General features: G+C 50.3%; 1 protein-coding gene across 2 annotated transcripts in view; it reads right to left on the bottom strand.

Moving 5' to 3' along the window:
• Positions 1 to 23,007, bottom strand: part of BICD2 (BICD cargo adaptor 2) — a 54,324-nt gene extending 31,317 nt beyond the window's left edge. For both annotated transcript variants that reach the window (XM_032634928.1, XM_032634929.1), the window contains exon 1: positions 22,636 to 23,007. In XM_032634928.1, the coding sequence (XP_032490819.1) occupies positions 22,636 to 22,875 (240 nt within the window). In that variant the 5' untranslated portion in view covers positions 22,876 to 23,007. The remainder of the gene's footprint in view (positions 1 to 22,635) is intronic.
• Between the last annotated feature and the right edge of the window lie 2,042 nt (positions 23,008 to 25,049).

Below are 25,049 nucleotides of genomic sequence, written 5' to 3'. Positions count from 1 at the left end.
GCCTACCTTCTTTATAGGTAAGAAGACAGACCAAATTTACATTTTCTTTGCCCTTTTTCTTTAAAACTGTATCTTTATTATATTGCCTGCAGAATTACATTTCCTCTTGCCTCTTTTCACTGACAAATCTGATAGGGGTTCTGCCACACTATCCAGCTCAGAAATATTCTTGAGTAATAAAGTGAAAGTAATATTGAATAAGAAAAGGAAAAAACTTCCCCAATTTTGATGTTCGGGGAGACACTGCTTTGGGAAAGATCCCTGGTACTCTCCTTACTTGCTGCCAAGTAATAAACCCTTCCTTCTCCTGCTCTTTGGCTTGGTCGTGTCTTTTGGCTTGATATCCACAAAGAGGTGAACCAGTTTTTCGGGTGATGATCTGATACAACAGGCACAATACATGCCAAACGAGGAGAACCGGACTAATAAGCATTTCCAGGAGGTAAGGCGTGATTCCAGGAAGCAGTTTCAAAATGAAGCCTGGGATTTGCTTGTTGGAATTCCTGGGCTGACCCAGCCCCATCCACTCACAGCAGTTCCTACCTCTTCCTGAAGGGCTACCAAGCAGGGTGTGGGCATCCCGGAAATTCCCCACTTCTGTTAGCTGCCCATCCAGGCCCCTCTGTTGGGTTTCCTGCCTAATCCTGTTCCTGGGACCAGGGGCTGGGGATGGTCATTATGTACCCACCCCACATCGTCTTCCTGTGCAGGCTTATAGGAAATCCCACCGGCTAGCTTCACAAGGACCTTTCCAGGTAGCATTCAGTTTGCCGTTAGCAAGAGCATGCTTACTGAGTGTCTGGCCTCAGGTGGGTGCCAGTGGTACCAGGAGAGCCAACACTGTCAGGCCCTCAGGACCCAATTCTATCCCAGCTGGGACTCCAAAGTCTGGCATCCTGGGGAACCACTTGAATGGACAGAAACACCACCCACCCTCAGCTCACAAATGGTCTTGATTACTATAACCAGTCAGCACCACAGCCTCTCTCTATCCCCCAACCTGAGTGAGAAGTCCCTAAAGTGTCCCTCACTTCTTTTCTGGTTCTAAGTGGTGTCCCTACCAGAACCTCACCCTGGGAAGCAGCTCCTCAGAGCAAATGTGTGCTGAGAGCCCCAAGGTGCAGGGCACCAGCCTGGGGCAGAGCTGGGCCACATGGCAGCTGGTGCTCAGGGAGGGAGGACTCCCTCCAGTCATCACTCCACATGGTCACCATCTGCTGGCACACTTGTTCCTGCTGGACCTGGCGGCCCAGGCTCAGCCCCACCTGGAGCACAGAGCACTTACTAATCAGTAGAAAGCTGTAGTTGTCTGCTTCTGCTCTGAGGCAGGAAGGAGCAGCCTTGGGAGCTGGCCTCCCTCCCAATCCTTATGCAGGGAGCTAGGTAAGGAAGAGGAACCAGTAACTCAAGTTCAGTGCAGACTGCCGCAGAAGTTCAGCAGATACTGACGGCTGATGGATTTCCCCCACCCCAAAACTAGTACATACAAACCACAGGGCTTCACCACTCGGTTGAGTCAAGGGGGATCTGGCAACTCTGAGAAATGGAAAGAAGACATGATGGGGGGACCTGTGATATGGGGCCACACACTGTGCGAGGTTGTCAGCCCCAAGAAACCACGTGAGCCTCATTAACCTCAAAACGGGACTAAGGCTTATGAACTGGACACAAATACCAAGCTCTATAACATTATGAGATAAAGATTTTATAGCATTAGGAGATTAAAGTCTCTCAAAGGTTGATTAAACCTATCAACACTTAATTCACTGGCCAAAACAGCCGGGTACAAAATACTGTATAATGGTAGACATGCAAGAACGTGTCAACTGGCAAAGAACTCGACCGGGGTTCAAATGAGTCAGAATTAGCATCAACGTAAAGAAGACTCAACAGAAGGATGAAGGGCACACGCTTCCTTTCAAGCTTTTTCCTAAGGAAATGGTATCACAATGGGACAGAGTGATATCACAGTCATCTGACAAACGGAATATAACTACATATACGTGTGCATCACTGTAGAAAAAATTTTAAATGTATTTCAAAAAGTTTTCTGTAAACCTAAAACTGTTCTAGAAAACAAAAGCTATTAAATAAAATCAGTTCACACCCAAACACATGGAAATTGATCTCTTAAGTCATGTCTGGACCAGAGAGGGCATACAGAACAAACAACAGGAAACCAAATAAACAAAAAATAGAAACATCTCATATCAGAACTTGGGGATCACTGCCAAAGCAGTACCATGCTGCGGGAGGGGTTACACTAAAAATCCATATTAATGATAAAAAGAAACAGAAACTAAACAAAGTAATGAGGCAAAGGTCTTAGAAAGGGGAAGTAACACAACAAAAACCCAAAACAAAAGAAAAAAAAAAAGCCACTAAGTTAGTGTATTTTCTCAAGCTGGTGATAATTATATCCATAGGAAAAGCACATGCCCCTAAAACAGGGAGCTGTAAGCCAGTCCCCTCCGCCCTGCCGCCCCACTCCCTGGAACTTTGAACTGTGCTGCAGGACTGGAACCTGGGACTTCTCTGTCCACTTCCATGTCCACTCACAGCACAAGACAGGATGGGGGGGAGGGGAGGGAGGGGCAGTCATCACAGGCTCAATGGACACTCTGTAACTCATAGAGGAGATCCACAAATCCTTCCTTCAAAAGCCGGTGTGGGTGGGGGGGTGTCCGAGGACACCTGGGCTGACTGTGCATGCAAAAACTTAGGTGAGACCTCAGCAAACAGAAGCCAACAGTTCACCTTGGGAATCAGTCACCTGCCCCAGGAACACAAAACCAGAGGCACTAATTTAATTCAATTTAAAAATATTGCTTTGGCGCCTGTTCAGGATCAGGATAAGCAAGCACAGAAGTAAACCATATAGTGCTGTCAGAAGGTGAACTATCAACATCCCTGTCACAGACAAACCAATGTTTAGAAAGGATGTAAGAATGTCATCTGCACAAAGATGCTTTCAATTCACTCCTCAACTGAAGTTTTAGAAAAATGGATATGGTAACTTTCTTTCTTAATTTCATAGAAAGAGCACCTATAGCTGCAGTAAATCTACCTAGACATTTAAAATGAGAGCCAACTTAACAAGGAACAGAACGCGTTAATAAATAATGGACAAGGACTAGAGCCACTCCACTTAAAAGGACAAGGCAAGATAACCTGCCACCACACTTCAGAGACTGGAAGAAAGAAACAGAAGAAAGGATATATTAATTCCATATTGTCTGCAGGTCTGATTGCCTAATTTTCTCCAGAAAACGCACAAAGAAACACCTCCAAAAAGGTCATTTAGAAATCTCCAATCCTCCCAAGTTAAATTAGGCTAGGAAAACGTACTTAAAAAAAAACAATTACATTTATAATCTCAACATCAAAAAACATTAACCTTGAATATTAATTTAACCAGAAAATGATATTCAAAGAAAATGATAAATAGGCTAACAAGAAGGGCTGAACCTAAAAGGGTAAGTAAGGTGCCTGATTTGTCACTTGGAGCTCATGTGTCTGGGACACCACAGCTATAAGGCTGAAGGAAGCTGCCCCAAATCCTCTGGGATTACTTGAGAGCAATAGTGCAATTTATCCAGATGATTTAGCAAAGAGACTCTCTCCCCTTTGCCTCCAATGAAAAAAATTTAAGGTATAATTCACATACTATAACATTCACCCATTTAACATGTACAATTCAGTGGTTTTTAGTAGATTCACAGGGTTGAGCAACCATCACCACCATCTAACTTCACATTTTCATAACCCACATTTTCATTCCCCATTAGCATTCACTCCCCAGCTCCCCTCCCCCAGACCCTAAGAACCACCAATGTACTTTCTGTCTCTATGGCTTAGACATTCAGGATGTTTCATATAAAGGGAACCACACAACACGTTATCTTCTGTGACTGGCTTCTCTCACTGAGCATAATGCTTTCAAGGTTCATCCATGTTGTAGCGTGTACCAGCACTTCACTTCTTTTTACTGTCAAATACTATCCCACTGTATAGTATTACAAAACAGTAAATGTGGATGGACCACATTTATTTATCCATTCATCAGCTGATGGACAATTTGTGTTGTTTCCACTTTAGGGTTACTATGAATAATGCTGCTGTGAACACTTACATACAAGTTGTTGTGTGGACACATATTTTCATTTCCCTGGGTATATATGTAGGAGTGAACCGATGGTACATATACATGGTAATTCTATGTCTGACATTTTGAGGAATTGCCAAACTGCTTGCCAAAGCAGCATATCATTTTCCATTCCAGTGTTGATTTCTCCACAGCCTCATCAACACTTGTTATTGTTGGTCTTTTGATTTTACCCATCCTAGTAGGTGTAAGATCTCCTCCCATTTAAAAAAAGATTAATATTAGTAATAATAATAGCTACCACTCTTATAATTTTCCTTAAATCTATTATTTCACTTAATGCCTAGCTCAAAGTTCTCAGGAGAATTCTGGTTCCCATTTTATGGAAGAAGAAACTAAGGGTCCCAGAGGCCGGGGCCATGTCAAGCTGTCAGCTATCATGCTCAGCTATCCTGGGCAGAAGCACAGCTGGGACTCTGGGCCATCCCTACCCCCTCACACCAGCTCCTTCTGCTGCACCAGTGTCAGAACTATTGCTGGAGGACAGGAAGATTCATGTCCAGAATATATTAAGAACTCTGACACATCAGGAAGAAAAAAGTGGACACCCCACAGAAAAAAGGGTAAAGCTCTTGAACAGGCTCCTCACAAAAGAGGGTTTCCAAATAGGCAGTCAACATAGGAAAGGTCCACGGGGAAATGCAAACTAGCACCAGGATGGCGACTAGGACACACAGATCAGAAAGGCCAGAATTTAACATGGAAAATGCCAGTGCCCACCCTGGGTGCTATCTACATGCATGCTCACAGAGGCACAGAGTCCAACAGCACAAACCTGGGTAAGGAAGCATGGTGTGTCCACATGGAACCCTGCCAGTGATGAGTGCTGACAATCTGCAAATTCAGGCAACAGTGTCTCTAGATAGAAAATGCTGAGCGAACACACAAAACCCAAGGTCTGTAGGACTGCCTAGAGTAAGTCGAAAACAGGTAAGATCAATGTATGGGGCAGTGTCTGAATTATTAACCCTGAACAAGCATTAGAGAACAGTCTCTGGGATGCTGACAACATGCTCCTTGCTCCATCTGTGGAGCTGTAATGGAAACATCAAACTGTAAAAGTATGATCTGTGTAGTTTCTATATTTTATACTCCAATAAAAACTAATTTTAACCATTGTCAAAACTATAATAGGGCTTAAAAATAAATAGGAAGTAAACTATATCTCAAAAAGTAAACAAAATGATTTATGAAACTGCATACTGAAATAGAAACAAACCATTGAAAAGGATGCAACATCTGCAATGTTATCTAAATGTACAATGAGGTGAGATGCTCAGAACCTTAGCTACCACCACTCCTGGTGATGAGAAAGAACAGGAAGCAGGATGCAAATGTGCCTGGGTTGGTGTGCACATGCGCTTAAAGTCTGTGCGTTTTACTGTATGTAATTACAGTTATAAGATTAACAAAACCCAAACCAAATGTACCCCAGATCTCAATATAGCCCAGGGAGACCAATTACTCATTACTAATGAAACAGAAGGTATCAGAGAGACAATGAGAGATCAACTTTCCATAAATGCACTTCAGCAAAAACCTGACATAAGAATGCAAGGTCCAGCCAGGAAATGGGACAAAAAAATGGACTGCATGCTCACTCTGGGCCATATGCTTCCAATTGCCCCATGCAGGAACACAGTCTTGCTGGCAACTGGAGAGAAACAAGTTACAACAGCTACAAAGTACCAGCTTGGATGGTGGACCGGATGGGGTAGGGAGAGAGGGGCATAAAAAGGGCTAGAGCTGGCAATCAATAAGGATGCATCCAGGACAGACGTCCTTGAGAAAGACCCTGCGAATCACACAGCACACAGAAACAGAATGGCTCCAAGGCCCATTTTCCCAGGCCCCTCTTCCAGCTCTGATGGGAGTCCACGGAAGAGATGAACCAGGTGGGAGAGGCCCAGGAGGGTGGGCAATAACCCGAGGCCTGTGCACTTCACAATCTGTGTCAACATGAGCCCATTAGCTTCTCTCACAGGAGGGATCTCCTTTCACAGGTAAGAAACTGAACTCTGAGAACAAGCAATTCCGTATGACTTCCCAGGTGGGACTGCCAGAAAAGGCAGGAAAGAGGCGTAACAGATTGGAAGGCAGAACCAGCACCTGGACCCATGACTCTGCTGTTCAGTTGCCCACACCTAAGAATCACACCAGGAGCCAGAAATGTACCTTCCCAAGTACAGGCCCACCTGCCAGTCAGCTCTGCCAGTCTCAAGCTTGGAATCTGGAATGTTCCAGCTTACTGGGGCAGTGCTTGTTAATCCCCAGATCTGGCTGAGGCTGGTCGTGCTGGTCCTTGGTCCTACTTCACATAACTTATGGAGATTACCTCTCTCCTGGCACAGCCCTGCCACCCTCAAGCACTAGCTAAATAAAGGGGCAGAGACTGCAGAGGAGCTGGCCTTTTGGCCAAGGGACCAGGGTGGCCAACTGTGTGTATCTGTCCTAGACAAAAGGAAGTGAGTTCTGTCCCTCGGGTATCACCGAGGAAACTGAGAATGCAGGTCCACACAGAGCCTTGCCCAGGTGACCCTGATGTCCTCCAAGGGGAGGTGTTGGTGACTCAGGCATACGACTCAGGCACTGCTGCTCAGAGGGAACAGCCACCACCAACACTCACTCACAGCTCTGATGCCTTTCAGAGGAGCCAGACAAAAAGGCCACCTGGGTGTAGCCCGTCAATATGCAAGTCTAGAAAAGAACCTAATCACTGCAGCAGAAGGTCGGCAGGGCTGTCTTGGATGGGGTGGGCTGGAAGGCATGTGAGGACAACCCTCAGGCAGGGCAGCCACAGGAGCACAAACAACTCTGTGTCTTGTAATAGGTAAATTATGCCCCAATTTTAAAATGAGAGCTGATTACAGATAGAATCCTCTGGGCAGAAGCCAGAGTTGTCACTCCAGAAGCATCTGTCAGAGGTGTACCTGAACAATGCAGTCTGCCACTGGAAGAGGGGCTCAGCTTCGCCTCGCAGTGAATCACCCAAATTCCAACAGGTGGGTGAGACCAAACTGGCCAGGAGCAGCTTCCAGGAAGAGAAACCAAGGTGGGGAGGGAGGATGACATGCCAAGCTCACACACAAGGACAGAACCTTCTGGAGGGCTTAACAGAGCCCTGTGACATCTCCACTGGGTCCCTATCAGGCCATATCTCAGACCTAGGGTGTCACCAGGGGTCAAGGGGGCCTGGGTTGGGGGGGCACTCAGGGCAGTCAGCCCCAGGGACAGCAGGGGACAGACAAAAAAGAGTGTCAGGGGCTACTCTGGGACCTTCCACCTTCCCTACAGAAAGCCATCCTAGGGCTGGTGCTCTACCATTTGAGTTCACAGATGCAGAGCTGGGCTGGGGGGAGGCAGGGTTCAAACCCCTTGGACACATAGTGCAGGCCAGGGCAGTGGGGGTGAGGTGGCTTCTCACACAAGGAAGGTGGGCCTGTGGGAATGCAAGCAGTGGTGCACCTTACGGCACCCCATGCCTGGCCTGTGCCTAAGGAGTCTGTGCCTCCTAAGTTGGGTATAGGCCTGGAGTGGGCAAGCCCACTCCCAGCGAGAGAATGGCACTCAGTAAATATATGCAGACTGACAGGAGAATAGGGAGGATGTGGGGACACCGCAAGGGGGTGACAGGCCCACATCAGAAGTGAGTGGACAGGGACAGAAGGTCCAGTGAATAGACAGGTGGTAGGGGTGCTGGGTGAGGCTTGGTGCTTGCGGGAGCTGGGAAGCGGGCCCTGCAGGCATCTCCTCTTTACTGCTCCTCCCCAGCCAGCAGGAGACACACCCCCATGACTTGGCAGCAGGAATAGCTCCTAGGCTCACCCCTCTACCTGGGTCTGCCTGTGGCTCATGCACACCTCCAGAGAGGGGTCCTTTCCAGGGCCAGCCCCGGGTAGCCAGTGGCCCATGACCTGGCCGTGGGAAGCAGACAAAGAGGCAGGCCCTCCCGACAGCACGTGGACACAGCCAAGGGCATTCCTGGGCCCCCACTGTGCACCAAGGTGGAGAGATGCGGATAAATCCTGTAGCTGTGCAGAAGTACAGAATGACAGCCCACCCATGTGGCCAGGGAGGGTTCAGATCCCTAGCATAAGCTGCAGTAACATGATAGGTTTCCCAGATGCATCTTCCCACTGGGATCCTTCCAGAAACATGAAATCTCCTGATGCTCAAGTCCCACCCTGAAACTGTTTGATCCTTCTGGGCGTGGCCAATGTTTTGGAATTTCTGAAAGCTCCCTGGTGATCCTGGCGTGCAGGAAATTCAATACACCACACTGGCTCTGCATGAGCTTCCCAGGGAACCCAAGCCAGCTGAGAAACCAGAAACAGACCCATTCCCTACACAGGCCCTCAGAGACCTGCAAACCCACACAAAAGGACACCCCATGCACTCCATGGGAGAACTCAGCTCACCACCCTCAGCCAGCTCTTCTCATCTGCTCCCACCTTCCATTCCAAGAAGGACCTACCCCAGACCCACTCCCTCTTCCCTGTCTCACAGGTTTCCTGAACAGACAGGTGGTGGCAGGCATGGCCCCAGGCCTCTAGACATTTTTGGAGGCAGCCTGGGAAGGCCTGGCTACCCCCCAAAGGTGACCAAGGTGGGTTTGAATCTTATTTGATCTTCACAACAGCCACGCAAAGTAGAAACTTATCACTCCCATTTCACAGGTGAGCAAACCAAGGTTCAGCGAGGTCAGGTGATTCCCCTGAATGGCACCACAGGGCTTCTCACTCCAAAAACAACTTTTCTTCTTTGCAGCAAAGTAGTTCCCAGAGCTGGGAAGGGCGGGGTGGGATGAAGGTGGAGCTGGGCTCCAAGGAGCCCCCAGCAGCCTCACCTGGCAGGAGGGCAGGGAGGAGCTAGGGAAGGCTGCACAGATCTCCCCTGCAGGAGAGGATGGGGGCCTCCTGGGGATGAGGGTTCCACCTGGGAACTGGAGCAGAACAGAGGCTACAAGCACACCTGCATACACCCTGCCCAAGCAAATAAGCCTCATCCATCAGATCAGCATGCCAAGGGCCCAACCCTGTCCCAGACTCCCTCCAAAGGCCCAGGAGGGGCACGTGTGTGACAGCTGTTCTCCACTGGCCTGCCCTTCCCACTGTGTGGCTTCTTGTCTTAGTTTCCCATCAGAGCACCTGCACACTGGCTGTAGGGATCAGAAAAACTGGCCCCAAGGGGTGGTACTCACCCAGGGATCACCCCCAACCCCCACGCCTGTCCCACAGGTCCACATCCATCCCATCACCAACCACAAACCCCAGCTGCCCTGGGCAGTGTCCAAACACTAAGCTGCTTTTAGAAAACTGGGAATCCACTCCTGAGCAGGAGGGATTTAGCCAGAATCGGTGCCATTTAGAGAAGATTACACTCTAATTGCCCCAGTGTCAGCAGACAGGCTTCTGGCCAGCTGAGCCCTGTAGCCAGTGGCACTCCCCACAGACCCTGGCTCCTCTGTCAATCCTGGGGCCTGGGGACAAGCCCTTGTCTTCCGAGGCAGCTGGCTACCCGACACAAACCTCTATTCAATGGCCTGCAGTCGAGGGAGCTGTCCAGCTCCCATCTATCCCAAGCCTCAGAAGACATTTGGTAGGCAGAGCAGCCGGGACTATACCCGGCTGGAAACACCAGGAGAGTGGATTGCGGTTTCTCACCTCATCTCTAATCTCAACACATATCCTCACGTTATTAGCCCCATTTAGGAAGGGACATCCAGCAAGCCTCACAGTCAGCAAGTAGCCAGAGACTCTGTAACTCAGGCCATGTTCCTTCAAGAACCCAGAGGTCTGCAGCTTTAGAGACAAGAGTGGAGCCAATGGAACTATGTACAGGCATGGGCCGCAATGATGATTCAATTCTCACATCTGCCCTAAGAGGCTCTGGAAGGCAGACGGGCCTGTCAGCAGCTGTAGCCATGATGAGATAAAGGGTGTCAGGAACCAAGTGTCCCTCATGTCTGGCATTCTGTCACAGTCACCCTGGCAGGGTAAGTCCCTGTCATGAAGGACTCCCACACCCCGAGGAACCAAGGATGCTGCACTGCTCATGAAGAGGTGAGAATCTGAGGCTAGGGTGGGCAGCTGAGACCCTGTACTGAAGCCAGGTACCTGGTCTCCCAGCCTCGCCACTCCAACCTGCACACATCGAGGTCACCCAGAAGAGTTAGGCCTGCAGGGATCCTTCCTGTGCTGTCTGTGACACACACACATGTGAACACATGCACACACACGCACACATGGTTCACTTCATCATAGCTTGGGCATGAAAGCCTAACACTCCTGACTCATCCTGGATACCCTCCAGTAGACTGCCCGGGGCCATTTCTCAGCCCAATCACAACAGCACCAACACCGCTTTAAGTTGCAGCAGCCACTGTGCAAATCGCAGCCAAAGAAAGTGCCACATCAGGACCTGACCCTCCGCCCTGCGCCTTTGGCCCAGGCACGCTACCTCTCCCCAAAGCCTCACAGGCTCCTGTGGGTCCTGAAAACAGAGATGTGTTCCAGACTTCAACCAGTACAGGCACAAAGGGGCATCCCACAGTGGAGGTGAGACACTGATGCTGAGAGAGCATGAGGAAAAAGAGGTGTGCTTGGTAGTGAGAGTCTGCGAGAGATGCAGACTTGGCGGCCTGGCACGTAAACACCACCCACACCAACCATAAATCCATTGTGGGTCCCTACAGACCTGTTCCAAAGGTAGTGAAGAGTCAGAGCTGGCATAGGGAAAGGCTGGGCGGGCATCTCTGGGGTGGAGTCTGACCCTAGCACCAGAGAAGAGGGCCAGACCTAGAGGCCTGGCAGGCTGGAAAGGGGCTCACATAGGGTGGTGAGCACCTGAAATAATAGTGAAGGTACCTGAAACCAAGATGGGGATGCATCTGTCACAGTTTTGGAGGGACCTAGCCACCAGCTTCTGCCTGTGGGGCAAGCAGCTAGTAAACGCCCAACTGGGACCCAATTCCAGGTCTGAGCAGTGGCTGAGTCCACACCCCTCCCCTAACTGCTGCCTGGGTCAAGTGCATAAGGCTAGTAAGTTAAGCAGCTTTCTCGGTGGTTTCCCAGGAGTAGAGTCAACCCTGACTGAGCTGCTCAAACAGAAGGTCCCATGGACCACCTTAAAAACAGACACAAAGACACAGAGAAGCACCATACTCCTCTTCTATCAAAAATCTAACCAACTGTACTAGTGATTTTTGTTTTTAACAATTTGCATTCTATTACTTTTTCTCAAGATTGAAAAAAAAAGGACCACCAACTGATGATGACCAGGACCAACCTTGCCAACCCAGGGCTGAAGACCTAGGCCAGCAGATCCCAGTCAGGGGTGCCGAGTCACATAACAAAAACCACAGGGCTTAAGGGAAAGATTCACCATTAACACATAAAAAGACAGAAACCTAATAAAATCAGCAACATTCAAGAGGGTGGGGTGTTGGAAAAAGGATAATTGCACAGATGAATGGAACAGAACAGAACTCCCAGGAGTAGACCCACACACATACAGCCAACTGATAATTGACAAAGGAGCAAAGCAACTTCATAAAGAAAGTGCAGTCTCTTCAACAAATGACGCTGGAACAACTGTACAGCCATGTGTGAAAAATGAATCTAGACAAAGACCTTATACCTCTCACAAAAATCAACCTGAAATGAACCACAGATCTAAATATAAAATGCAAAACTAATAAAACCTCTAAATAAAAACATAGGCAAAAAATCTATATGACCTTGGGTTTGGTGAGGACAATCTTAACATGAAAACAAAATGGCATTAAAATTAAAAACTTCTCGGGCTTCCCTAGTGGCGCAGTGGTTGGGAATCCGCCTGCCAATGCAGGGGACACGGGTTCGAGTCCTGGTCCGGGAAGATCCCACATGCCACGGAGCAACTAAGCCCATGAGCTACAGCTACTGAGCCTGAGCTCTAGAGCCTGTGAGCCACAACTACTGAAGCCCGCATGCCTACAGGCCGTGCTCCGCAACAAGAGAAGCCACCGCGATGAGAAGCCCACTCGCAGTAACGAAGACCCAACACAGCCAAAAATAAAAATAAATAAATTTTTAAAAATTAAAAACTGCTCTGTGAAAGGCACTATTATGGGAATGAAAAGACAAACCACAGACTGGGTTATTTATTTGCAAAGTAGGACTTGTATCTAAAATAGGTAAAAGACTCTTAAAACTCTACGATAAGGAGACAATTCAATTTTAAAATGAGTAAGAGATCAGAACAGACACCTCACAAAAGACGATACACAGGCAGCAAACAAACATGAAAACATATTCCACATTATATGTCAGCAGAGAAATGCAAATGAGAACAATGAGATGCCCCTATACACCTACTCCAGTAACTGCCAAATGCAGGTGAGGAGGTGGAGCAACAGGAACTCTCATTCATTTCTGGTAGGAATACAGAATGGTGCAGCCACTTTGCAAGACAGTTTGGCGGTTTCTTACAAAACTAAACATACTCTTACCCCGTGATCCAGCAAGTCGCACACTCCTTGGCGTTCACCTAAAGGAGCTGAAAACTTATGTCCACACAAAACATGCACATGGATGTTTTATAGCAGCTTTATTAATAATTGCTCCCTGCTGGAAGTAACCAAGATGCCCACTTTGAATGGATAAACAAACTGTGGTACATCTAAACAATGAAATATCATTCTGTGATTTAAAAAAAAAAAAAAAAGAGCTAATAAGCAATGAAAAGACATGGATCAATCTTAAACACATATTGCTGGGGCTTCCCTGGTGGTGCAGTGGTTGAGAGTCCACCTGCCGATGCAGGGGACACGGGTTCGTGCCCTGGTCCGGGAGGATCCCACATGCCGCAGAGCGGCTGGGCCCGTGAGCCAGGGCTGCTGAGCCTGCGTGTCCGGAGCCTGTGCTCCGCAATGGGAGAGGCCACAGCAGTGAGAGGCCCTCGTACTGCAAAAAAAAAAAACAAACAAACACATATTGCTAAGTGAAAGAAGCCAATCTGAAAAGGCTACATACTATATGATTCCAGTTATATGACATTCTGGAAAAGGCAAAACTATGGAGAAAGTAAAAGATCAGCGGTTGCCAGGGGTTCTTTTTTTGGGGTGGAGTGGTGCTGAATAAAGCACAGGGGATTTTTTTAACAGAGTGAAACAATTCTGTATGATACTGTAATGGTAGATAAATGACACTACTTGTTTGTCAAAACCCAGATAACTTTGCCACACAAAGAGTGAACCTTAATGTATAAATTTTTTTTAAAAAATCATTTAGGACGTATGGGGATCCTAGGCTGGAACACAGAATGTGGTAAAACAATCTAACTGCATTACAGATAGACGAAACCACCTCACTGAAGGGGATAGCAAATAAGGTGCTTGCTTAAGTAATGTATTTGGAAATCAGTGGAGTATATAAGACTGAAGTCAAAAAGAACAGCACATGAGCACTATACTCTAGTTGTTAAATTATTTCACAAAGGGGTATAGGTCAACAGTTCTGACACTACTGTGATGTGTGCTGGAATGGAACAATTATGTAGCTGTGTGGGGGATGGGGAAGCCAGGTGTCTCTCTGGTGGAGGGAGGTTACATACAGATAAGCAAGGGGAGGTGGTGGGAATGATCTACGTGGTGATAGATCAGAGCTGGAGACATCAGTAGGAACTCATGTTCAGCTTAATATAAATACATGTGACTACATTTAGAAATGTTTATAGATGTGTGTGTATATGTGGGCCAGATCTATCTCCTGCCTCTGTTGGCTGAGAGGGCCTAGAAGCAGGGACACTCCAGCAGCAACAAACACCCAGCACCCAGATCTTGGCTTCTAATACCATTCTCCAATAAAAGGAACCAGGACTCCTTGGAGAATGCTTACTCTTGTGCTGGGGCAGGGAACATACAGGATGCCTCTGGAGAACCCTGTAGCACCAGAAAGTAAAGAGGCTCTCAGGAAGGGAGGGAGGGAGGGAGGGAGGGAGGGAAGGAGGGAAGGAAGGAGGGAAGGAGGGAGGGAGGGAGGGAGGGAGGGAGGGAGGGAGGGAGGGAAGGAAGGAAGGAAGGAAGGAAGGAAGGAAGGAAACAATCACAATGATAGGTATGTTGAAGGGGCACAGGAGCCAAATGAAAGAGCTGCCAGGGGCCAAAGCTGTAACAAGCTGAGCAACAAAATAAAGCCCAAATATACAATAAATATCCGTGAGTCCATACCAATATAAATGAATGGATGAATAAACAAATAAATTGGGAAGAGACATGTCTCCCATGGGGAAAAATTCTGAACAATGTATGTACACGCTTCCGCTCAAGGCAGTGAACATGACCCTCTCCTGCCCCCGCCTTCTCCTTAGGGTGGCGGCTGTGCAGTTTGGAAAGGATGAAAGAGCACCTTGAAGTGGAGACTGACAAACACCTCAGCCAGTGGATCTAAAGCAGTTTATTTTTTATTTTTTATTTTTTTTTTGCGGTACACGGGCCTCTCCCTGCCATGGCCTCTCCTGTTGCGGAGCACAGGCCCCAGACGTGCAGGCTCAGCGGCCATGGCTCACGGACCCAGGCGCTCCGCAGCATGTGGGATCTTCCTGGACCAGGGCACGAACCCGTGTCCCCTGCATCGGCAGGCGGACTCTCAACCACTGTGCCACTAGGGAAGCCCTAAAGCAGTTTATTTTTTTAAATTAATGAAAAAAGGCAGCAGAGTTTTAGAAGTGTCAGGTAGTTTAAAAACACATAAATGCTGCAACACATGGCACTTTATCTTGACAAAACCCTGAGGTTTGCCCGTGGATAGGATGTCTCCAGAGGGGGAAAGCTGGCCCTCTGAAATGAGATGGAAAGTCACACCAGATGCAGGTGGGTGGGTCACTGGGTGCAGGTTCTGTGTTCACCTGGTGTTTTCTGAGGACAAAATCACACATAACTCTTATTATGCTCATATTGTTCCCTCAAATACCAATCACTCTGGAAAAAATTTGCATTTTCAAAATCAGTGTTATGGGGCTTCTCTGATGGTGCAGTGGTTGAGAGTCTGCCTGCTGATGCAGGGGACACGGGTTCGTGCCCCGGTCCGGGAGGATTCCACATGCCGCGGAGCGGCTGGGCCCGTGAGCCATGGCCGCTGAGCCTGCGCGTCCGGAGCCTGTGCTCCGCAACGGGAGAGGCCACAACAGTGAGAGGCCCGCGTATCGCAAAAAAAAAAAAATCAGTGTTATGGCAGAACTGACTGCTCCCATAAGAAATAAATCAAACCCTCTGAGACACCCTTTCTCCCTCACCATGCTGGCCATGATGACAAAACCAACAACACTAAGTGCTGATGAGAATGCAGACCTGCTTGTGAGCTGCTGCTGCACTCACTGCAATCCCAGCCTCTCCAAACCGGCAATGGGGCAACATTAGGTACAGCCTCGGGTTCATGCCTGTTGGGCGCAGCAACTCCAGGGGCCTACGTCCCCTCTGATCATCCTGGGTCACAGTTCTACAACACCCAGGGAATCTCTCAGGTTGGTGGACAAGTCTAGACCCCTGCAGAGAATTTGGGGCAGGATGTGAGGGGGAAGGTGGGAGGAGAATGCCCAGGGGACCCCAGGAGCTAGAAGGGTGAGGTCCCAGGCCTGCCCTGACACCATTACTGAGGGAGAATCTGGTCCACTGCCAGGGCTTCAGGGATGTGCTGGCCTAAAACAAGGAACCCAAGGCCCAGGAAGAGGACCACTCAAGATCATGTCAAGCCTTGCTAGCACATGGTGTGGGATGTTAGCCCTCACTCTGAGCCCCAGCATCCTCACCTATGGAACTGGGACAAAGAGAGCTCCTCCCTCCCGGCTCAGAGAGAGCTGGACACCTCTCAGCACCACAGTCAGAATACACTTGACAGGTGACCACGAGCCTCAGCGGCATAATAAAAGCTGGTCTAATGAATGAACTGGATGGGCAACAATGACCCAGCAGTGCAAGGGCAAGGCCATGTATCAGCTGAAGGTAGCACTATGGCCAATTTCCTAAAAAAGAAAAAGGAGGGGCTTCCCTGGTGGGGCAGTGGTTGGGAGTCCGCCTGCCGATGCAGGGGACGCGAGTTCGTGCCCCGGTCCGGGAAGATCCCACATGCCGCGGAACGGCTGGGCCCGTGAGCCATGGCCGCTGAGCCTGCGCGTCCGGAGCCTGTGCTCCGCAACGGGAGAGGCCACAACAGTGAGAGGCCCGCGTACCACAAAAAAAAAAAAAGAAAAAGAAAAAGGAAAGACAAGAGTGAGGTGCCTGGCCTGCATGGGGGCGGGGACAGCTACTCCAGGTTGCCAGTGGGGAAGCAGGATGGGCAGCCTCAGGATGGTCACATGAGGCCCTGTAAGCAGTGGCGACCTCAGCCAGGTGCACCAAGTGGACCCTGCCTGGCTCCCAATGCAAACAGAACAACTGTAAAGCGACTATGAGCCAAACAGGGAAATCCGGATGCTGACCAGATAGAAGATGACATTAAAGAGTCACTGTTAATCTTGTGAGGTATGAAAATTAATCTGAGATTCTGTTTTTATAAAAAAACAGAATCACAGATTAATTTCTCAACACAACACACCAATGTACTTACAGTAGAAGTGAGGCACAGAACGGAGGCTGCCAAAGCTGGAGCTGCCAAAGTGGGCGCGTAAACACGCAGGCCAATCTCTCTGCTCTGGTTATGCTTAAAACTTCCCCTAAAGATGGAAGACCTTTAGGAGGGTAACAGTGCAGAAAAACTGCCTTAAAAAAGCAAACCCATAAAACTCAAACTACGACAATTATTTCACATGATACAACAATAGACTGGAAGTGCACAGAACCTTCCAAACCCATGGAAACCTCCATGTCTTCGACCACTTGAATGAAACCTACTTTTCTGCAACTCAAAGAATAACACCAAACTCTGTGTCTTTTAAAAAACAACTGTTATAGATGCTCAAAGCACTTTCTAGTTTTTATAGATCATATGTATCTCACATACATACACAGGAAGAAAAAAGCTGGCAAGTAGAAAAACCCGGTAGTTCCCCATACATACTCCATAATTCCTACAGAGACATGCTCATTTCTACATTTTGATGTTCTTAAAGTGAATGAACAATTTTTTTAAGCATATTAAGCTCTAAAGAAGAAGCCAGGCCCCGATACTCCTTGATGTCATCACCTGCCTGAGCCTGGACTGCCTGTTCCACCACATGTCCCCGAGACACACCCTGCCCCTGCAGCCCCATCTGTCAGTCCACCTCCCATGGCACAGCAGGGTTGGGACAGAAAGGTTTGATGCCCAGGACCGCGGCTGGGCAGTCACACGGGGCCCTCTCCGGCTCTGGGGGACAGCTTGAGGGGCCATACTTCAAACACTGGACAGTATGGGGCCTGGGGCCCAGGAGAGTCTCATCCATCAGAGCCTGCAGGGTCCTGGCCAGCCCCTGCCTGCTAGCCACCTTCACTTGGCTGTCTAAGAAGAAACCAAATCTTTCTTTACCTTCAGTGTGTGTAGTGGCCCTTTATCCAGTGCACGGATGTGGAGAAGCAGGTCTGACTGAGGGGTGGCTGCCCCAAACTGACAAGGGTAAACTGATCTCTCCTCCCTCACAGTAAGGGGTTGGGGTCCCTGAGGTGGGAAGGCCCAGCAGGAGTCTGTGTCTACCTGGCCATGGCTCTCTCTGAGGCAGCTGCTCAAACTTAAGGAGCCTCGGCCACTACCTGCCCAAGTGCCCCAGGTACACCAGCCTGATCCTGAGGGAAGAGCCATTCCTCCAGGGCCACATAGCTCCTGAGGGCCCAGGAAGGGTCCAGTTGCTCCCTTGGAGCCAAAGTGTGGAAACCACAGCCCTGGACAGCACATGCAGTACCTCCTCACCTGCCCAGGCAGTGCCACTCTTAGGCCTGGCCTCCCTCCTGCACCAGTTATGGAAAAGCAGCTCCTTCATAGTGTGTCCAACCACCCATCCAAAGCCACACCCTGAGAACATTGAGGTACACAGCTGCTTAACCCCCCAGGCCCTGCAGGAAGACAGAATGCCAGGTGACACGGGAGTCTTGGGAATTTTTAAAAATGGAAGAGCCCTCAAGATTGCTTCACAACGCCCTGCCAGACACAAGCTCTGCAGGCAGGAAAGTGGGGAATGCCTAGCAATGCAGCCACAGTGGGGCATGTGGTCATTGCCTTTGGATGCTGGTAGCTGCCTCTCCCAGCTGTTAGACCCCTGGGAGCAGGGCTGTCTCAGCACCTCCAGGACTCCCTGGATCCCAACTTCCACCACAAGTCAGCCTTCTTCATGTTGACAGCAGACCACCACACAGCTTGCCCTGAAAGGCCCACAGGTCTCCTAGAGTCTCCCAACCCCCAATGGCTCTCTGCTCCAAGTTCTAGGGTGGTATCAGATGAGCAGAATCCTCACAGGGTTTAGTCCAAATCAGGACTTTTCCTGTCTCAAAACAAACACTTGAGAAGGATGCGCCTTGCACAGAGGCCTCCAATTGCCCTTCCCTCCTCCACAGGTGCCTGCTCTCTTGGGGACAGGCTTCCTAGGCTCAGAGCCTTGAGTGAAACTCAGCTTCTCTATGCCTCGGTTTCCCCAGCAGTACAACAGACATAACAGGGTGGTGACCCCAAGGGATGGCATGAGGACTGCAGGAGTCGGTGGGGCATGCGGAGGCTATGGCAGGAACAGCTCACCAACGGGGGTGAGGCCTGAGCGGCAGCCCTCACACCACCCTCCTCTGTGAAGCCAGCTCATGGCCGGAACTTCTACACAGACTTGGACAGGAACCTGGTGCCCAAAGAAAACTTCCAACTTGGTCTGAGCTATTGGACCTTCCTCAATCACTCACACCCATCCCTACCTTGGTTTCCCCATCCTCTGAGAGAGGAAATTACAAGAGGGATGGGAAGGAGGAAGCGAAGAGGACAGAACAGCTGCTCCCACCAGCTCTGCCACAGTTGTTCATGCAGCCAGAGCCTGCAGGATGGGAGGGATATCCAGGTATTGGGAGCTGGGCTCAGGCAAGTCCAGAGGAGGCTCTGAAAAGTGTCCAGGGCTTGAAGGGCAGGCAGAGCTTCCAAGATCCAAGATTGGGAAGAGGCAGGGATGGTGAGGGCAGTGAAGGCACCCAGGATGCAGAGAGCAGTGTAGGCTGAGCCAGGCCAGAGGCCCCAGGCAGCAGGCTCAGGCCGCCCTCTGGGACACGAAGCGGGGCCACTCCAGACCTTGCGAGAACAAGGAGCAGAGACAAGGTGACTACAGGGACAGCTGGGAGGAGATCCAGGCCTGGGTGAGGTGGAGGGAAGGAAGGAGCTGATGACACCAGCCAACACACACTTATTGCGTAAGCACTTATTGTGTGCCAGGCACCAGTCGCAGCCTGTGACAGGCTTCAGCTCACCAAATTCCACCCTCGGCTTCCCTGGGATATAAGTATACTGCACAGACAAGATCCCGAGGTAGCACATAAGTCAGCAAGGGCATCCAGACTTTGTCTTCCTGCTCTCTCTGGGAGCCAAGCGAGGGTGGGGCTTAGACTGCACCAGGACCCCCACCACTTGCCTGCGGCATGCCCTCCAGCCCTCACATTCCCAACCTACAAGGACCACTCACTCATGGTACCTGCCTGAGCCATGCAGGCAGGAACTGTCTTGAAAAGGGCAGCACACCTGTCCTTTTCAAACTGCAGCTAAGGACACAGAGTGAGATGTTCCATGGCTACTGAGGACAGGAAACATCACATGGCTGACCAAAATCTGTCACCATGGTGGGGAAGGGGGCACAGCAGAACTTGTGACATACAGGGCCCTTATTAAGCCAAGCTCAATCACTAGCAAAATGGTTAGGCAAAATGGGCCAGTGGGTACCCTTCCTCCCGCACACCATGGTGTCAGTAGGACACAGACACACATACACTCACCATGTGAGAAAGGCTGCAGGTCCAGCACCACTGCCACTGGCCCCACAGAGGACCCTCCCTCAGGTCTGGTCACAACCCAGTCACCTGGGACAGACCAGCCAGCTTCTCTCCCTCTAAGACAGTATTATCTACAAATGTTCAACAGGAATACAGGCCCCTCTGTTTGTAGCATAATTTGTTAGTAATTGAACCCACTTTAGTTAAAGAAATAAAGTTTTAAAAGAATGAAGATGGCTCATCTCTCTACAGGAGAAAACAAATAAAATTTTAAAAAGACCCAACAGATATGGTCTCCTTAAATCTTGATTTTTAAAATAAGAGTAAATATTTCCAAGTATAATAATAACAAGAATTAAGAGAGGCTGACAAGAGCCTGTGTTGACATGGCTTTGAGTAAACTGGTGTGAGCTTTCTGGCAACATCTACTGAGACTCTGATGCACCTTCCTCTAGTTCTGCTGAGACTTCCAGCTCAACTGTTCTCATCCCACCTACAATGAGGGAAACTGAAGTTCAGGACAGTGGGACAATGTGTCCAAGGCCATGTGGCCAGTGTGTGCGAGAGCCAGACGGTAACATCAAACTAAGCAAGCAGCCGCCTGAAGAACACCTGTGGAGACCGATATACCATCTTCCCAATTCCCCTGGGGACCCATCCTCCAGACACACGCCACAAAACTGAGTCAAGATTCTTACACTGGCCAAATGTCTGTGACAGTAAAGAGTTGACAACTGAAAGGTCCCTAAGCAGGGAATGATTAATTCCTGTGCAACTTTCCCTTCTGGTCTGCTCTTACAGCGGACATGAATTCGAGCTTGTGAACACAGAAGGGGATTGCACATGCTGCCAGTGCGAGCTCACTATGAACTCTGAGGGGAGAGGCTAAGGGAAGACCAGGCTCACCTCTGAGCTGCAGAGGGTGAGCCTAAGGTCTCCCACTCCATATTCTCAAGGCCCCCTCAGCATCCCTCCATCTTGGGCACATTCCCCTACCCCACACACTAAGATGAGGCCCTTGCCAGAGGGGTCACATGTCATCCCTCTTGTAGATCTAGTACCAGATAAGCCTGGCTTGGAGTAGGCACCAATACCTGCTGACAGATACAAGACCTCGGGTCGAATGATCTCCACCATCACCCTCCCTGGGGCCCCTATCAGTCTTCTACAGGGCACCTGCTCCACCAAGCATAGATTTAAGTACCTTCATGAATTAATTCCCTGCACTATCAGAAGGGGACCCAACTGGTCTCCCCAGTGAGACACGGAGGTTTAAAATAGCCCAGGCACCTTCCTGAGGCCACTGGGAGTGGGGTGCTGGGAGGTGGGCAGTCCGGGAAGCAGCGAGCATGGTGGATCCTGAGACCAAGGGCCAGGAGCCTACCTGGACAGGATAAAAATCAAGTAGGGAAGGGGCAGACTATCTCAGGCACTGACAGGCTAGATACCTAACACCTTGTCCAGGCTCTTTAAATATGCCTCAGAGGAACGCTTTCTGGGTGGGATGTTGCAGAGGAAGAAGCTAAGGTCCCTGCTCATAGCCACATCACCAGCAAAAGGCAAGACCTGGATCCAAACCTGGGTGTTCCACCCAGTAAGCAACTTCTCCCTCCCCATCCCCACAACAAGGCTGGGGAGGCAAGGAGGACTGAGAGAAAATGGTGCTTAAATCACCCAAGAGAATCACTTCACGGCAGGACTGCGCAGCTCTCTCGCTGCAAGGCTCTTTGGCAGCCTGGGGGTCCGACCTGCTCACCCCGGAGTAAAAATCACACAGGAGACACAAGGCTTATCCATGACAAACACCCACAGACCTGTCCCCCAACTTCAGGGAAGGGCCTGGGAGGGCAACCAGGACGGTAAGTGGACAGAAGCACTGCATTACAGAGAAGTAACTAGCGGGGTGGTCTGCGAGCTGAGCATGGGGAGAGGCTGTGGGGTACCCCCGCCAGCTGTGATGAACACATGCAAGACAAGCCCCCGACTTCGCCTTTTCCTGGTCTCCTGGCGCTGAAACCTCTGAAGGCAGCTGCGCCCAGAGAAAGGAGGTGATGTGCCTGGAGACGATGGAGACACACGCCCAGTCTTTCCCAGCCGGTCACCTGCATCCATCCCACGTCCCCATCCCCCGCACTCAGAAAATCAAACACCGCAGAGGACGCCATCCCACCGTGCCCGAGACCTGCCATCAGTAGCAGAAAAGCTGACCACACGGTTCCACCGCAGCCCTTGCCGCGGAGGCCAGAGTTTCTAGAACGCGCATCGCCCACCACACTTGGGGCCCGCCACCCACCGCAGGGCCGCCTCCCGGCCGGCCAAACACACTGACCCTGGGCGCCCCGGTGCTGATCCGGGCTGCCTGGGGTGAGGGGTCGGCTGGGGAGTCGACCCGGCCCGGGGTCAGGGGTCAGTTTGGCCTGCGTCGGAGGCCGGTTGGGGGTCCGCTCGGGGGTAGTCTTGGCCACGGTCAAGGGCCGGCTCTGGGGTCAGTGCTGAGGTCAGTCCGGGTCCGGGGTCGGGATTGGCCGGGGGCGCGGAGGGCGTGGCGCCGGCGGCCCTTGCTCCTTACCTCCTTGAGCTGCTCCATCTCGCCGCGGATGGCCTCGTAGTCCACCTCGAGCTCCTCGAACTGCAGTTTGAGTTGGTGCTTCTCCTCGAGCACTGCCAGCCCGTACTCGGCCGCCTGGATCTTCTCACGCGTGGTCTCGGCCAGCTCGTGCGACAGCCGCTTCACCTCCGCGCGCAGCCACTCCGGCTGCGCCTCCATCACTAGCCGCGCGTACTCCTCCTCCTCGGACGGCGCGGACATGGTGACCACGGCCGGAGTCACGCCACTCGGTCCGAGGCTCAGGCCGGGTTCCCGACCGCCGCCGCCGCCGCCGCCGCCCAACCCGACGGCGCCCCGGCCGCCGCCGCCACGCAGCCGCCGTGAGCTCGCCGCCGCGCGGGGCACTGTGGGGGCCATAGTCCCACCCGCGGCAACTACAAGGCCCGTCGCGCCCAGCGCCCGTCCTTCCCCGCCCGTGATTGGCCCGCGCCCCGTGCCGGGAGGCCCCTTCCAATGCTGTAGCCTCCGCTGCTGCCGCGCGGAGCATTGTGGGGGTCGTAGTCCCACCAGCGCGCCGACTACAAGGCCCTTAGTTCCACACGCCCGCCCGCCCCCGCCCGTGATTGGCTAGGGCATCCGCCGTCGCGGAGCCGGAAACTGGTGTTTTCCGGTGCCCGCCCCCCGGCCTGCGAGGCGTGGGTAGGTGGTGCGGTAGGTCACCGGCCGGACGCGGACTGCGATGTGCAGGGGCTGGGTGGAGCCGGCCACCGGTCTGAACCACCCTATGTGGAGAGCTCGGAGCGTCGCGGGGACGGCAGGCTGGGTGGCAGTGGGGACTATAACCCGACAGTTCAGACGGGCGAGGCCTGCGGAGCCCAGGACGTATCCAGTGGGAGAGATGGTCAAACCGCTAGCGGAAGAGACGCCTTCGCCCCAGCGAAATACGAAATGCCTCGTGCGTGTTTCCTAAGAATTAGGCATTTCCATGCGTCCTACGATGATCCAATTCAGGACCGCCGACACCGACGGGGCCTCGAATCCAGCATGGCTTCCCTGCGCTACCCTCGTAGCCTGGTTCCGGTCCGGGACCCGGTCCTGCGTCACGCCTCAAATGGCAGTCAGGTGTCCTTACTGTCCCTCAATCTGGGAGACTTTCTCCCTCTTTGTCTTTATGACCTTGACCTTTCTGAGGCGTGCAGGCCAGAGATGTACACACCGATGCATCCCCACGGTTACATTAGGTTATGCACTTTGGCTGGAATATCAACGAGGTGGTGCTAAATTCTCACAGAATCCTGTCAGGAGACTCGCAAACCCATGGCCGGGATGCTGCTGGATACTCCTTTGTAATCATTGATACTATCCTGTGAGAAGACAATTCAGACTTTGCAAATATCCCGTCACTCCTCAAGCTTTTAAAATTTTTATTGAGGTATATTTGATTTATAATACATGAGTTTCAGGTGTACAATGTAGTGATTCACGATTTTTAAAGGTTATACTCCATTTATAGTTATTATAAAATATTGGCTGTATTCCCTGTGCTGTACAATATATCCTTGTAGCTTTATTTTATACGTAGTGGTTTGTACCTCTTAATCCCTTACCCCTGTCCTGTCCCTCCCCCCTTCCTTCTCCCCACTGGTAACCATTAGATTGTTCTCTACATCTGTGAGTGTTTCTTTTTTGTTATGTTCACTAGTTTGTTTTATTTTTTAGTTTCCACATAAAAGTGATAACACAGTATTTGTCTTTCTCTGTCTCATTTCATTTAGCATGATATCCTCTATGTCCATCCATGTTGTTGCAGATGGCAAAATTTCATTCTTTTTTATGACTGAATAGTATTCCATTTTGTGTGTGTGTGTGTGTGTGTGTGTGTGTGTGTGTATACACCACATTGTCATTATCCATTCATCTGTTGATGGACATTTAGATTGTTTCCATATCTTGGCCATTGTAAATAATGCTGCTAGGAACATTGGGGCACTTTGTATCTTTTCAAATTTAGTGTTTTCATTTTCTTCGGATATATACCCAGGAGTGGAATTAATGGATCATATAGTAATTTCTACTTTTACTTTTCTGAGGAACGTCCATACAGTTTTCCACAGTGGATGCACCAATTTACATTCCCACCAGCAGTGTACAAGGGTTCCCTTTTCTCTACATCCTCACCAACATTTGTTGTTTGTGGTCTTTTGATGCTAGCCATTCTGACAGGTGTGAGGTGATATCTCACTGTTGTTTTGATTTGTATTTCTCTGGTAATTAGCAATGTTGAGCATCTTTTCATGTGCCTGTAAGCCATCTGTATGTCTTCCTTGGAAAAATGTCTATTCAGCCCATTTTTTAATCGGGTTGTTTTTTTGATATTGAGTTATATGAGCTCCTCAGACTTTTTTTTTTTTTTTAATCAGGAGAAGAAAGGATTT

The sequence above is a fragment of the Phocoena sinus genome, chromosome 6, assembly GCF_008692025.1.
Source record: "Phocoena sinus isolate mPhoSin1 chromosome 6, mPhoSin1.pri, whole genome shotgun sequence".
Classification (NCBI taxonomy): Eukaryota; Metazoa; Chordata; class Mammalia; order Artiodactyla; family Phocoenidae; genus Phocoena; species Phocoena sinus.
This window is presented reverse-complemented; position numbering and strand designations above follow the sequence as displayed.